A 15,724-nucleotide genomic window follows, 5' to 3' on the forward strand; every position below is an offset into this window, starting at 1 on the left:
CTCCCTCTCTAGATGTAATGGGTGTAGCTAGAAGGTCCAACCACACCCTTACCCATAACTCTATCCCTCCACCCAGAGCCATATAATAATGTTTTTAAACGGCTCTGCCTCCACCCATTAGATCCACAAAGGTGGGGGGCTGGATTAGGTCAAAACGACGTTAGATCCACAAAAGTGGAGCTGGACTAGGTCAAAACGACGTCCAGAGGGGGGGTGCTGGACGTCATCTGGCTCTGCAGTGCACTTGGAGGAGCGACCCAACGCCTACAGATCCACTGAATTATCCAGCGCCGGGGTTTATTTCGTCTCAATCCACAGAGTAATCCAGTACCAGGTTTTGTAGCATCCCTATATTGCCCATTGCCTATCGCAACGCAGGATGAACTAGTGGGAACAGAAACACTATGGCTGCCAGTCTCTCCCTGACTCAGGTAACCTCCCTTTCTACATAAATATAACACTTTCCAAATCACTTTTCAGCTCGTTTCACACGCCTTTCAGATCCGTTGAGCTTTATATTTGCGCTTTAGGGCGAAATATGATCACACCCTGTTGTCTGGTCGCAGCTGTTTAAAGTTGTTTTCAGCCATTTGCTTGGGGAGAGAAAAAGTTTCAGTGTGATCTTTTAGGGACTTGCGTAAGGGCGTAGCTTAGTGTGTCAGTGTTGAACTAGGGTGGATAAAACTTTATTAATTTTTTCTAGCTTTTGCATTTCTTAAGATGATCCAACGCGACTATCCTTTTTTGTATTTTTACTCGTCTCGGCTACGAATGTGTGAAAGTGCTTGTAAAATGTGTCTTTGCCTATATGAAATATTAGAGAAGCTTCAAGTGATGATTACTTCTTCGACTTCTGTCACTAACTTTTAAATTACAACATTAAAGGCATATTTCACTGATATCTGACATTGGTATTTTTGGATTAAATGTGTGTTTTAGTACAATAAACAATGTAGGCTATTTCTAATGGCATTGCAAAGCAGCAGGAAGTTTTGCTACACTGCTAGCTCACTTTTTCTCTCTTCGTCCATTTATAAATAGGAACTAGACGTTATTTTTATGCAAATAAGATGTGTACTACCCTATTTCAGTCATATTGTGTACTTTTCACTTTTGTGTATTGAATTATTCTACCCGTACCAACTTTTTGCCTCTTGTCTACATTCTGTAAACTAATTAGCCAGCTAGCTAAAGCATATTTGACACTCGCTAGCTGGCTAAACAGACCATCAGCCTTCAAGAAAGGTTATAGTCGATTAAAAGCTTTAATACAATTTTAAAGAGTCAGAAACTGAAACCAGTTAAGTATGAACTTATTTCTGATGTGGTCTTTGCATGTAACTAAATGAGCAAATATCAACTAAATAGCTTCAGTGACACATGCAGCTGTTCTTCTGTATAAAATAAAAAAAAATTCTGACATCATATGCGTTACACGCATGGAGTCACTTAACTGTTTTAATAGTCCAGAGGGATTCATGCATTGATTAGATTGATGGTCTAAAATGTTCCTTACTTTCCATGTTGTGTTTCTTTATTGCTTTAAGAATAACACTGTTCTCTAATGGCGAGGGTGGTTGAAGTGTTGACCACATGCAGAAGTAAGGCACGCATGCATGAAATATGCATTGAAGTATTACCTCTTTGAGAAGACTTTAGACAGAGGAAGAGATATGTCTGGTACATCTTCGGTCTGTTCTGCTTTCTATGAAGCCGAGGGCATAGGCTTGGTTTGGGACATAATGAAGAAGGCAGGAGACAAGCATGTAATTATCAGTTTTAAAAGAATCCAGAGTCATAGAACATTGATCATATTGTTGTCAAATGTTGGTACCTGTAAGTAATATGACTGCTGATATGATCTGGTCTCTGATATCGGAGGCTATTTCACCCTGGTTTTTGCTGGTTATTATCCATCCCTCTAGTCTGGTCGATGTCTGGTATGCACACACAATTTTATGTAAATAAAATGCTACATTAGTGCAGCCTTAAACCTGTCATTGTCATGACCGTATATATATTTTATTTTCAATTTTATTTTTTACCATTATACAATTACATTAATCATTTAGTGTTTCATAATTTCATATTTTATTAATTCTACCACATTATTTTTTGTAAAACCATTTGTACAGCTCTGTAAATGCACTTTTTGTGGTATTTTTATTTAGCTTCTCTTTGCAGTGTAAAGACCTCGTGAGAATACAATTCCAAGAGAGTTTTGTAGATTTAGGAGATGGTATTTTTTCATTGTACGTTTAACCATGGTTTACTAAGCCTTCGCTCTGTAGTAGCTTGGTAATTGTTGGAAGAACATGCCAGAATAAGTCTCAGGAAATGAGTTGGAATCAGAACAGCCTGAAAGGCCAAAATCGTTTTTTTTTTTCTTTAAGAAGCGCAACAAAAACTCCTACTCCTTTCTCAGCGGGACAAGGAAATGTTTGGTGGCACTTTGCTGGATATTGTGTGCCAGCAGCATCGCATTAGCATGCACCAGTAACCACCTGATGGGAGACAGACAGAGCTGTTGAACTACAACCAAAAAACAGTTGGGATCTGGCAGAACTTAGCCTAACATGGCCAGAAAAGCAAGCTGATGCATATGCATCATGATGATGCAGATGTCAGATATAAGATCATATGAGCCTCTAATAGCATTTGACTGGCAGAGGGGTTTGTGTTTACTAAAAACACCATTTAAACAATCATAATAATGTGTCTCATTTCACTTGATCCGTCCATATGTTATAAATTAGCCTTTTGGCCGTGACTAAACCTAATGTCGATGGTTTGGCATTTGCCGTCAGCTGCACAAATGTGTGTAACTCTGCTTAACTATTGTGAATCCCAACTCAACAAAAGCTCAGTGTTTGTGTTGTGAATGGCAGGAGACTTAAGAAAGCCACCATTAACTTTATATATGGCCAAGGTGTGTGAGTACTTAAAGTCACTGTGAGATCGTTTGTTTTCACATTGCCATTCTATAAATGTTCACCTGGTTGCCAGATGGTTTTAACATTTCCTTTTCAGAGGTCTGAACGCATCAGTGCTGCCAAGAAAGTCAACAGTTTAGAAGAATGTGCTGTTTAATCAGCTTATTTATGTATTGATTAAATGTTTTATCAGTTTAATCTGTTTTAGAGAGATTAAACTATGTACTTGGAATCATTTTAACCAGATTTTGTTTTTGTTTGGTTGCAGCTTTCAAGTGGGAATCCTGTTTATGAGAAATACTATCGACAGGTAAGCGTTTAATCAGCTTTTTCTGTTATGTCTCGCTTTGGCATTATAGAGATCTTGGCGAAAGAGGAGAAATAAAAACCTCACTGCACTGTCAGTTTGAGCTAAAAGCGCTCTGAGGCTTCTGCCTCCCGTAAGTGTCATTCTCTCAGTAAAAGGATTCCGCTATGAATTAGTGATGAATTTTTTGCAAACTGAACGGGGCAGGGTGATTGAAGCAGGCTGTTTGAACCAGTATATGGTTTAACCCCTTAACTGTCACCCCCCTTCTTGTGAATAGACGTGAAAATGCACCATCTAAACTTAAATGGTTGTAATTCAAGAATGCTTTGGATTATAGACATAAATTTGGTCTTGTTTTAAAGAAGACACTAGACAGATTATTGTTATAAAGCACTTAAAAAAATGAAAGTATGAAAAAGCTATGGAAGTTTAGAGTTACTGTAAATCAATGTACTGTACTAAACAATTATTTTATTTTATATAAAATGTATATTTTACAAAATTATTGTTACTATAAAATCAAAGCCATATATCTAACCAAGTTGTGTTCCAAATTTGAAGTTTATATCACAAAAAAATCGAAGTTCCTATGAGATTTGGTACCAAAAATAGTCACCCACATTCCATTTATTTATTTGATGCATTCTCCTGTAACAAATTAATATATTTCTATACAAAATAGTCGCCATATATAAAACAATGAGACGCAGACCTTTCCGACGATATGTGTTTTGCCAAGATTAAAAAAGGTTTTAATTATAAAGTAGTTAAAATAAATTTTGTAAAATGAAACCTAGGCCCACTAGGAGCCTGCTAAAATCATTTAAAGTACCGTTTCCATGGTAATGCAGCGTCCAATTTTAATGGTTTTCACTGGATGAATTTTGAGTTTGTAAGAGTTTTGAATGAGAGATTACTAAAATATGTGATAAATTAAAAAAAGGATTGTGTTTGGATTTGGATTGGATTGCACAATTTGGATTGTGTTAAAAAATATTTACTGAGAAATACACTACTGTTCAAAAGTTTTGAGTCAGTAAGAATTTTTCATTTATTTAAAGAAATTAATTAGTCACCTTTTATTCAACAAGAATGCATTAAATGGATCAAAACAAGTAACAGTAAAGACATTTATAATGTTAAAAAAATATTTCTATTTCAAACTTTCTGTTCCCCATAGAATCCTGAAAAAAAATTAACCGTGGTTTCAGCAAAAATATTAAGCAGCAGAACTGTTGTCCACATAGATAATAATAAGAAATGTTTCTTGAGCACTAAATCAGCATTAGAATGATGTGAAACTGAAGACTGGCATATAACGATGCAGAAAATTCACAAGAATAAGATGCGTTTTAAAATATTATAGAAAACAGTCATGTTAAATTGTAATAATGTTTCACAATACTACCTTTTTATTGTATTTTTGATCAAATAAATGCAGCCTTGGTGAGCATAAAAGACTTTCAAAAGCATTAACGAACCTTACAGACTCCAAAAGTTAAATATTTTTTATGCTTTCTTCCACCACAGGTAGATCCGTCCGGCAGTGGGTGTGTAGGAGCTAGTGATGCGGCCTTGTTTTTAAAGAGATCTGGCCTTGCAGACCTGGTCCTTGGCAAGGTAACATCAATTAGCATGCTTCCAATATAGCAGTGTGGGAAATGCAAACCAGTGAATGAATTGATTGAGTGCTGGAAACATCAAGATGACTTAAATAGAAAAGGATAGACGGTGTTATATACTTACCGTCTTTATATCGCTATATTTATCTCCTGCAATCTGTTGTGTTACTACATTTGCATTACATTAATTCACAATAACGTTTTTATAAATACTTTCTGTTCTATAGAACAGGTTATGCACATACAATATTGTGCCATTCAGTGTTTCACATAAAACACTAAATGACTTATCACTGAATCGACTTTTGCAAATTTGTTCCACAGATATGGGACTTGGCAGATTCCGAACGCAAAGGCTTGCTAAACAAGCAGGTATTTTGAAACATTATGGTTCATTATTAGAAAAATTGTTTGAGCAATACCTTCTCAACTACATTCGTCTGTTTGTCGCTTCTCAGCAATTTTTTGTAGCCCTCCGTTTGGTGGCGTGTGCTCAGAATGGACTTGAAGTGTCTCTTAAGAGCCTAAATACTGCTGTTCCTCCCCCAAAGTTTGTAAGTCCGATCTTAACTTCCTCTTTCTCTTCACCAGACCAGGGAAATGACATCACATGTCCTTCATGTGCCAGGGGAGAACTGGGAATATAATTACAAATGACTTAAAAGCTGCTGAGTTGGGGATTTTATTTGCTTACGTGGTGAAAACGGCTTTATGTCTCTTGTGAGTTAATGACGGCTCTTCTGTTTCCTGTCTAGCATGACACTAGCAGTCCTCTTCAGTTTGGCCCTGTGCCCACAGACTGCCCATGGATGGTCAAGGTCAGATATTGGCAACAGATTTTTGGTCGTTTAGAAATAAGTTGCTCGATAAATGTTGTAGTTTAATGCCTCAATTGCTTAATTGCTCATTTATGAATGAGTTTGTGTATGTCATATAGGCAGAGGAGAAGCTGAAATTCGATGCCATCTTCGACAGCCTCTCTCCAGTGGGCGGCATGCTCACAGGCGATAAGGTCAAACCAGTGCTCCTCAATTCTAAACTCCCTGTGGATGTTCTTGGCAGGGTAAGCCGAGCGCGGTGGCAAGCAGGTTTTAAAATGATAGTGAAATGCAGGGTGTGAAGATACAACTTTTACCTCGTCTTTTATATAAATGTGCATTTTTAGGCCTAACCACCAGGCTCCACTCTTCAGCCATAGCTTGAAAATATTGGTGTTTTTTTAAAAAACCTGAAGTTTAGCTAAATGGTAACACTTTACAATAAGGTTTCATTTATTAGCATCAGTGAACTACATTAGTTAACATGAACTAAGAAAGAACAATACTTCTACAGCATTTATTAATCTAAGTTAATGTTAATATCAACATTTACTAATACAATATTCAAATCAAAAGTTGTATTTGTTTACATCATTTAATGCACTGTGAACTAACATGAACAATCAATGAATGAACAGTTATATTTTTATTAACTAGTGATGAATAAATACTGTAACAAATATATTGCTCATTGTCAGTTCATTTTATTTAATAAATTAACTAATGTTAACAAATGAGACTTTATTCTAAAGTGTTACCAGCTAAATTGTCTTAAAATGAATTAAAATGAAACTACAACTAAATAACTCTGTAATTTTATTCTGTAACATCAGTAATAATGATTTAATGGACAGAAATGATCTGACCTCTCTCATTGGAATAAATGTTATAGGTTTGGGAGCTCAGTGACATTGACAGAGATGGCATGCTGGACAAAGATGAGTTTGCTGTGGTGAGTTCTGTGACATCTAAAGCAGTGTTTTTTTTACTATCATTTATATACTATCATATTTATTGATATTTTAAATGTTCTTTTTTTATACTTTCAGATTTTAATATTTTAAATGTCCTGTTCTTCGTGATCCCATTTTTCAAACTTTAGTTAGTGTGCATTGTTGCTGTTAGAGCATAAATAATACCTGTAAAATTATAAAGCTCAAAGTTCAATGCCAAGCGAGATATTTTATTTGACAGAAGTTCCCTTTCAAAGCCTACAGCGAACGGCTGGTTTGGACTACATCCCTGTACTTCCTGCTTTAATTACGTCAGTAGAACAGTTTGTCGACTAACCTCCGCCCACAAGAATACGCGAAAAAAGGGGGCGTGGTCTTGTTGCTCCCTCGTGGAGAAGAGGAAGTGTTGCGTTCGGTTCGGTTGCGTTTGTCGCCATGTCGTTCAGACGCTGTTATTTTCATCCCGGAGTCAAATCACCTTTGTTTTGACTTTCAGGGGCTGTAGTTTGAGCGCGTTCATCTCCCCGTTATGGTAAGAGGCGTGACCTTTCCGGGCAACGTGCGCTAAGCTGCTGTCGAATCACAACACGGGAACCGCTGGCACAATCAGAACTCGTTACGTATTTCTGAAGGAGGGACTTCATAGAACGAGGAAATTCTCAGGCCGTTTTGAGGACAGTGAAAACAGCAGTATACAGATCAGTAAATTGTGTGAAAAATACTGTTTTTTTACACATGAAACATGAACACATGTTATATTGCACACTGTAAACACAATCAAAGCTTCAAAAAAACACGAAAAACGGGACCTTTAATTTTAGCTTAAAAAAATTGCGCTTTTGCCCTTTTTATTTTTTTTATATTTCTATTTAGCTGGTGACATTTCTAATTTTCGTTTAAGTTATAAAAGTTATAATATTTATATACAATTAATATTATAATATATTTCATATTATATAAGTATTAAGATTATAATTAATACATTATATTAACTCTTTCCCCGCCAGCGTTTAAAAAAAAGAAAGTTGCCAGCCACTGCCAGGGTTTTTGATAATTTTCACAAAAATGTAATGACCCATAGAATATTTTGTTGTATGAATATGTGAGCATGCAATATATCAAAAGAAAGAGCAGATCCTCTGCTTTTAAACAAAAAAAACCCAGGTTTTATTCTACCTTTTTGCCTTCCTTTTTTATCAACACTTAAATATGGGTAAGTTTCATAAAAAAAAGCTACATTTTGAACAAAAAGCTGAGAAAATCAAGTTTTTGTCAAATACTACATCCAGATCAGATTCAGAGCAATGATCAAACACAGATGGAATAGATCGAGTCCATCACCCCTAATGCTTGCACAGTCAGTCCTATAGCTCGTCCTGCGTCGACTTTTCATTCAGTAACATTAGGCAGTTTTGATTTATATGATGTTTAATGTTGATGATCACATTATTTTACAAATGCATCTGCTTACATACGATCGATAGTTTTTTTGCGTCTTCCTGGCTTGTGTTCTGATCAGGAGATTCTGTACTCATTCAGAAAATGTGTAATAGTGGCCTCTTGCGTATAACAGTGAAAACATGGAAACAGAAAATTCCGTGTTTGGCAGGGAAGCGTTTTCTAACAAATAACGGAAAATTCTGTGTTTGGCAAGAGCTAAACAAATTTAACGTAATATTTATATTTCAGCTTTTGTAAAAATTTCTATTAACAAAATTTTTTTTAATAGTTTTAGTTTTAACAAAGTTAACAATGACAACCAACTGGTCACAAGCCAATCTAAACAAGTCTAAGACTGCAGCTAACCCTGTTGTGGCAGTTCCCATGTTTCTGCTTGGTTCTGCCATCCTAAAGGAAAACATGACCCTTTTCTATCAGTTATATCTATCACAAACTTGAGTCACAGTGTTTTTCAACCCATAAATAGCTTATTAGTGTCTCTACTTTTCAAGTGTGGCTTTTTACATAAATCAGGCTTTCATAAAGTTTACATGAACATCTTGTTTCCTGTTTGTGAAAAGCTGGCTTTTACACTACTCTGATTTTATACTTGGAGACTAGTCTGGAAAATCAAGAAGTTAGTCCAGTGTTTATAGGTCACATATTTTGTGTGTGTTTGTGTGTTTTAGGCCATGTATTTGGTATACAGAGCCCTGGAGTCTGAGCCAGTTCCCATGTCTCTGCCTGCTGGTCTGATTCCACCATCAAAACGGAAAAACATAGCCACGGCTCCTGTGATGCCCCTCCTACCATCTCCAGCACAGCATAAAGAGAGAGGCTCCGCCCACTCTGGATCTAAAACACTGCCAGCAAAACCTACACCACCACAGGTCACATTAATTTCAAATCAGTTTTAACAGCTTATTGATCATTTTGTTGCTATGAATGATTCTAGTACTTGCTGCAAGTGTTGTTTAACTTTGTTAACAAACATCTATTTATAAATGTGTGTGTGCAGTGGGTGGTTTCTCCAGCAGATAAAGCCAAGTATGATGACCTATTCGTCAAGACAGATAGTGACATGGATGGCTTGGTATCTGGTGCTGAGGTCCGAGATATATTTCTGAAGACGGGTTTGCCATCTGCTACTTTAGCCCGCATTTGGTGAGATGCCACTTCTTGGATTTTAAATTTCAGTTATTAGTTAAATTTTCCATGAATTCTCATGCAGAACTAAATAGACCTAATCCATATCTTGTAAATACTAAAACATTATGGATTTGTATTGTAATGTTACTTTGGCTTGCCTTTTTTTGTGCTTGCTTTTATAGGGAGCTTTGCGATATAGGTGACGTTGGGAAGCTTACCCGGGATCAGTTTGCATTAGCTCTATATCTAATCAATCAGAAGCTCTCAAAGGGAGTAGACCCACCCCAGACACTCTCTCCGGAAATGATCCCTCCTTGTGATAGACTGGCACGACAGGTACAATGCTCATTAAATCGTTTTTTGTTGTTGTTTTCAATGTGAAAAAAATAGAAGATGAAGGGATTTTGTTTCTGATCAACCCTTGAATCCTTTTATCTAGCTTGCTGCTTTCTGTCTTTATTTTGTACGTTTGTTTCTCTCAAACAAACTGTTCATAAGTTTGGGGTCGGTAAGATATTTTAAAACATTTTTTAAAAAGTTACTTAAGCCTTGTTTATACCATCGCCTGGCTCCGCACAGCGAGCCTCCAATGACTGCACTCGCTCTTCCCCAAAAGAATGAGGTGTTTACGTACGCTCGACATTGCACTATTCTTTGACACAACAGGGCCGACTCAGAGTAATTGTTTGTTAAACCGTCAGGAAACAGCAGTGAGAAGGTACACACGTGATGATGTTTGTTTTTATTACACTTCATGAAACCCACGCTACAAAAGAACCAAATAAGAATTTTATAAAACCCAGTAAACCTTGAGATTATTACTTGTGATATTAGAACATTTAAATCATCATTATAAAGGCTTATTTCTGCTATTGTAGGCTCGTTTTGTAAATGCTCGGTTTGATTGGGCTTGGGCGCGGTACGTATGTAGTGTGGCCGCTAACTGCACCGGAGCACGTAAAAGCTGTACGCTACGGTCATCATTACGTCAGCAAACACCAAACTATTACTACTTGGATACACTTTTCAATTAATTCAAGTATATTTAGGTTTATAATGGTCCTGGTTCTCACCTTATTGATGAACATGAATTGTGGTTTGCGAGTAAAGCTGCAAGTTCCTCCATCAAAGTCAGCTGCCTTCGTAATAATCTTCTGATAAATGCACAATCAAGTGAAAATTGATGCGCGGCATAAATGATAAATCTATTAAAGGTCCTGTGGCGTGTATTTTTTAATTATTTTATAATTTTTTCTGAGGTGTACTTATATTGTTAGTATGATTTTTACGTCATAAAATGTCATAATTTAGAAATAAAAGGCATTTTTCTATTCTGATATTAGCCCTCTGGCTTGAATGCCCTGTTTGAAGGGGCGTGTCTGCTGTGAGACTTAAGTGAAAAACGCCCACTGTTGTGATTGGCTGACATCTTTGCATTTGAAATGAGTATTAGATCTTGTGGCGGAGGGGGCGTGGTTTAGCGAGATCTGCACGCACTGCCAGAGAGAGAGACGGACTCGTAGACCAGGCGGAGAGCTCTGGAGAAAGATGGCTGAGAAAAGTTTTATTGTACTGAGTTGTTGAGAGCGCAAGTTTATTTTGTTTGTATCTGAGAGTTCTGAATAAACACGAGTCCCAGTCACGCTGACCCTGTCGTCTTCCTCCTTATTCGACGAACTTTGTAACATGTGGAACCACTCTCGAATACTTTTACTACTTTTTTTTTACCATTACAGCTGTCGAGCTTTATTTTTCGGTCTTTTCCCATCACATGAAAAGCTGCAGTGATCAGCATTGAGTACATAGGCAGTCTGTTGATTGCGTGAATGCAGTGATCTCATCATTGCAACGCGTTTTCTCTCACAAAATGCTTTGACCACAACTAACAGCAAACACGACATCTATATGAATACAGTAAGAGCTTCGCTGTGCTGCATAACAGTGTCATTTGTTATAACGGCAGTTTGGGCAAGTGTGCAGATACACTCGCGACGTGTGTTCGAAAATTATAAAGCGAGTGTTCTTCGATGTGAAGTTGATCGTTTTAGTCACTGGCTTGATTCACGGATGCATAAATGATTTATAAAGAAAGTCTGTGTGAACTTGAATATTTAGCTACACATCAGAGATCACTGATCACAGATTTGTGGCGGTGCTGTCGAATTCATATCGTAAAAGCCTGTGCTGACATTGCAAAACGGAATTCTTTTCTCCTAATTCTCTGGGCGGGCAAAGCAAAGGAAGGGGAGGTAACGTTTCGCCGTATGTCGACATACAGGGAAGATTCCAGATCGGCTCGTCTGAGCTCTCATGTTCTCAAAGGCAGAGTAGGACACCCAGAACTCTGTTTACACCTATCAAAATTTCTAGCCACTTAGGGACCATATACAGGCTAGGGGAACTCATATTAATGTTAAAAAACCAACAAAAAGTTGCATCGTGAACGACGCAAGTGTGCTCCGTCCCGGTAAGAAGTTAAATGCAATGTGAGTGCAGGCCAGCGGGGAAGGGGGGGACAATCGTGCTCGGGCACGGTACAAGGCAACTTACTGTGAGTACACCCTTAGAGAAACGCAAACTGGGTGCCGGTGAGATGCCGGTGCAGACGTACCTGCTCGGCCAGAATCTCCTCGAAGTTGTGCATCTTCGGAATCGGAGCCACGAACAGTTACAAAAAATGCAGTGCACACCGCCACACACAGTGCACAAGCACGCCTTCACACTTGTGCGGACACGGCGGGTATAAACCAGGCTTTATGCTTCCCAAGGCTGCATTTATTTAATCAAATATACAGTAAAAACAGTAATATTATGAAATATTTAAAATAACACCATCATTACTCCAGTCTACAGTGTCACATGACCCTTCAGCAATCATTCTAATATGCTGTTTTGGTGCCCAATAAACATTTCTTATTATTATCAGTGTTGAAAACAGTTAATATACAGCTAATGTTTTTGTGTAAATTGTGACACTTTTTTTTCATATTTCTTTGATAAATAGAAAGTTGAAAGAACGCTTAATTTGAAAGATAAATCTTTTTTACATTACTGTCACTTTTAAATACATCATCCCTGAAAAGTCTTCATTTAAAAAAAAAAAAAAATACTGACCCCAAACTTTTCAGCGATAGTCGTGTATATTGAGATGCACTGATGTATCGGCCAATTTACGACCATCAGCATATCGGTTATAGCATGATAAAGGCCGATATAACAAACTGATGGTTTATTTGTTAACTTTGTGAAGGCACCGAGCTGTGTAATGTCTGCTGCATAATCCAAGATTATAATGTAATATTTCTGCTGCGCTGCTGTCTCTGTTTTAATGTTAATACAACAACAGACGACCAACAAAAAAAATTAGCTCACTATTGACTAAATAACTTTAATAAGGATTAATTTCCCCAATGCGGAAAATGCAGACAGAATCCAGTCATAAACACGGAATTTACTGCATAGTGGAATGTCACGGAATTTGTAAAAGTTTTGATGAATAAATAAAACGTAGGTCAGGACACTTAAATAAAATCATGATATATACTAGTGTCTGTGTATATTAAGCCGCAAAAAGACTGTTTAAATATGAACCCTGCATGTTTCTGTGTCTCTGTGTGAATGAATGGCGCAGACATACGGTTTCATTTACCTCACACACACTGAAACTTGTTTATCAGCCTCTGCCGCCTCAATATATGAGGACATGAATGCATGAACCTCATCTCCTGTCACTTCTTGAGCATTTTACCGTTTCATTCGACAAAATCTATTGTCATATCATAAACACACACACAGAAACTCAAAGGTCTTCACAGCAACCCGTCAAAATAAAAGTTCAGTTTAACAAAGTAATTGTTACAAGATTAATGTTGTACAGTAGAATTTAGCTATGTCTCAATGTAATAATAATATATGTATTTAATTTATACAGAGAAGAATATGCAGTGTTATTTTACATTTGTTTACTTTATTTCTGTACCTGGAAACTGTTAAACCTACCTAAAAAGCACTGTTTATTTCATATGTATCTTTGTTCTATTGTATTTATGTTGGCCTGCTGAATGTTAAATGGATCCAGTCTATGTTCATTAGAAATTATTTGATAATGCAGCAATAAACTAGCTAGAAGGCTACAAGTTAATGTTTGTGTTTTTAACTTTGCTGATTTAAAACATGATCAAAACACTTCTCTATTTTAATGACATTTTCAAATAAGAGGGCAAGTGACAAATATCGGTGTTGGAATCGGCCAATAATTGTTTGTTAAAATCGGTATCGGCCCCAAAAATCCTATCGGTGCATCCCTAGTTTTTAATATAAATTATGTGCGACTGAATTCTACCCTCATAGATGTAATCTAATATAGTTGGAAAAAAAGTTTAGGATTGAAACTAAAATCCCTTTTTCCTTCCTTTCTTTGCTTCCTCCCTCCCTGCTCCTGAACAGAACAATGCTATCTCGGTACAGGCTGCAGATTTCTCCGCAATTAAAGAGTTGGACTCGCTCACTAATGAAATCGTGGATCTACAGAGGTGAGTTACTGATCTTATTTCTCTCTGCCCATCTCCACAAGACAGCTGGTGTTAAACTAAAACCCCTGAATGTACCTGAATTTAAATTTCTGGCTTTAACTTAATATAAGTCTTGTGGACCCATGGACTATGGTTTTGTCTACACAAAGGAAGTCATATTGGGTAATCTCTGCACTGTTGTTCTGTCTGTCTTTTCAAGGCTTCAACATTTTTAGCATACAATACTCTCCATTTCTCTTTTTTTGTACTTTTTCAGGCCATCTGTTTTAATATAGTGTGTGTTTGTAGTTTCCACACAATGCCCTCACACGGGTGCAAAGGAGCTTATGAAACCACAAATACAGAAGTGTGGGTCTGACAATAATCTCAGTGTCATTGTAGCCAAATCTGTCCTCAGGTCATGATAGATGCACTTGAACTGATGAATGGTTTCTTTAATGAGTATCTCATTACTTAATGTTCCTCGCTCTGTCATCGTAATGTTCAAGGTCATATCAAGCTGAATTAGTCGTCTGAATCACAGACAGTGTTTAGACAATCACTTATGTTAAAGTCTGTGTGACTGGAATTTGTGACCAACTTTACTTCAGTATTGACGTATTTTCTGAGTGAAACAATATCAAATGAGATAAATTGAGGGTGTGGCTTTTTTTCCCCTTTTGGAGTTGATTAGATCTAGAAAAGTAGGTGTGCCATTCAGCTCGCTGTCAAAGCTAGACTGACAGTTGGAGGGGGTGTCCTACAGTTAAACTGATGTCATCAGAAGGAAGGCCATTCCAGAGGGGGAAGAAGTAAAATTTCAAATTTTGATGAAAGATTACGAAGACAAAAGATTCTGAAGAATTGTTTACCACAAGACTAGTAACAAAGTTCCTTTAAGGCAAGTCATTTCACTCGGTGGCCATCTTTGAAACATCTCTCAGGCATGCAAGTGCAGCTCCTGTCTCTTTGAATGGGGAAACATCAAATTCTCCAAAACTGTTCACCAAGCTTACAATTCAATTTCATATTTGAAATCACCAATGAAATCTAATAACTGTATCTTAAATTTTGTTTCTAAACGCTCAAATCATGAAACAAAACTGCATTTTTCAGCCTGGACAAAGCTAATGCGCATGCACAGTCCTAAACGTGTGTCTCAGGACACTGCCTGTTTCTATAGCAACTGGAGCTTCTAACGGCAGCTGCAGGGATGCCATAAGAGCCGCAATGACTTTACTAATCAATGATTGGCTCTCTCATTTAGAAGGCGGGGCATATTGGGTGTTGCATTTTCTACCATTCACAAGTAATCGGAGTGCACCGTCTTCCTAATTATAAAGTCTTTGCTAGTAATGTGTGCTAACAAAGGAAATGAGGTCAATTTTGATTTTGTGCCGACTTTAAAGGGATAGTTCACCCAGAAAGGAAGAATGTCATTGTTTGCTCACCCTCATGTTGTTGAGTAAGGTATTTTTTTAACAGATAAATTGCCATATGTTGCTCTCTAACAGAGTTCATTGTAAATCAGTCATTTTCTATCAGTAAAGGGTCATTTCATTCTGGTTGTTGTAGAGCTGTGCTGGAATTTATTTTTAAGGAATTACCATGTCATTTAACAAGTATAGCTACAGTAGCGTCTTCAGCTAGTCAGCATGAGATCCTTTCCATCTAAACTGGTTAAATGTCTTAAGACTTAAAGGGATAGTTCAACCAAAAATGAAAACACTGTCATCATTTACTCATCCTCAAGTTATTCCAAACCTGTATGAATTTCTTTCTTCTGCAGATTATGAAGAAAACCGTGTTCAATCAAAACCGCAAAATGCATGCAGTTTTGTTTTTTAACCGATATAGAGGCCAAAAGTTACATAGTGTACCTTTACACATATTTTTATTTTATTTAGTTACCAAGGAAACGCTTCTAAATTTAGTTGAGTTTTTTTGGTTGAATTTCATCTTATATTTATATTTAGTTTTCAGTTAAC

The 15,724-nt window shown here is 37.0% G+C and overlaps 1 protein-coding gene across 6 annotated transcripts in view; it reads left to right on the plus strand.

The window, feature by feature from the left end:
* The first annotated feature begins 301 nt into the window (after positions 1–301).
* The window catches only part of eps15 (epidermal growth factor receptor pathway substrate 15), a 43,589-nt gene continuing 28,166 nt past the window's right edge, over positions 302–15,724 (plus strand). Inside the window, exons 1-12 of one of the 6 annotated variants that reach the window (XM_079827594.1) lie at positions 304–431; positions 3,202–3,243; positions 4,774–4,863; positions 5,190–5,237; positions 5,324–5,419; positions 5,621–5,683; positions 5,803–5,928; positions 6,576–6,635; positions 8,766–8,966; positions 9,095–9,240; positions 9,408–9,561; positions 13,672–13,757. In XM_079827594.1, coding sequence (XP_079683720.1) covers positions 405–431; positions 3,202–3,243; positions 4,774–4,863; positions 5,190–5,237; positions 5,324–5,419; positions 5,621–5,683; positions 5,803–5,928; positions 6,576–6,635; positions 8,766–8,966; positions 9,095–9,240; positions 9,408–9,561; positions 13,672–13,757 — 1,139 coding nt within the window. In that variant the 5' untranslated portion in view covers positions 304–404. Of the gene's footprint in view, positions 432–3,201; positions 3,244–4,773; positions 4,864–5,189; positions 5,238–5,323; positions 5,420–5,620; positions 5,684–5,802; positions 5,929–6,575; positions 6,636–8,765; positions 8,967–9,094; positions 9,241–9,407; positions 9,562–13,671; positions 13,758–15,724 lie in introns of all 6 variants that reach the window. The other 5 variants (XM_079827592.1, XM_079827591.1, XM_079827596.1 and 2 more) reach the window with 5 other exon arrangements.

This window comes from Gobio gobio (assembly GCF_949357685.1).
Source record: "Gobio gobio genome assembly, chromosome: 10".
Lineage (NCBI taxonomy): Eukaryota > Metazoa > Chordata > Actinopteri > Cypriniformes > Gobionidae > Gobio > Gobio gobio.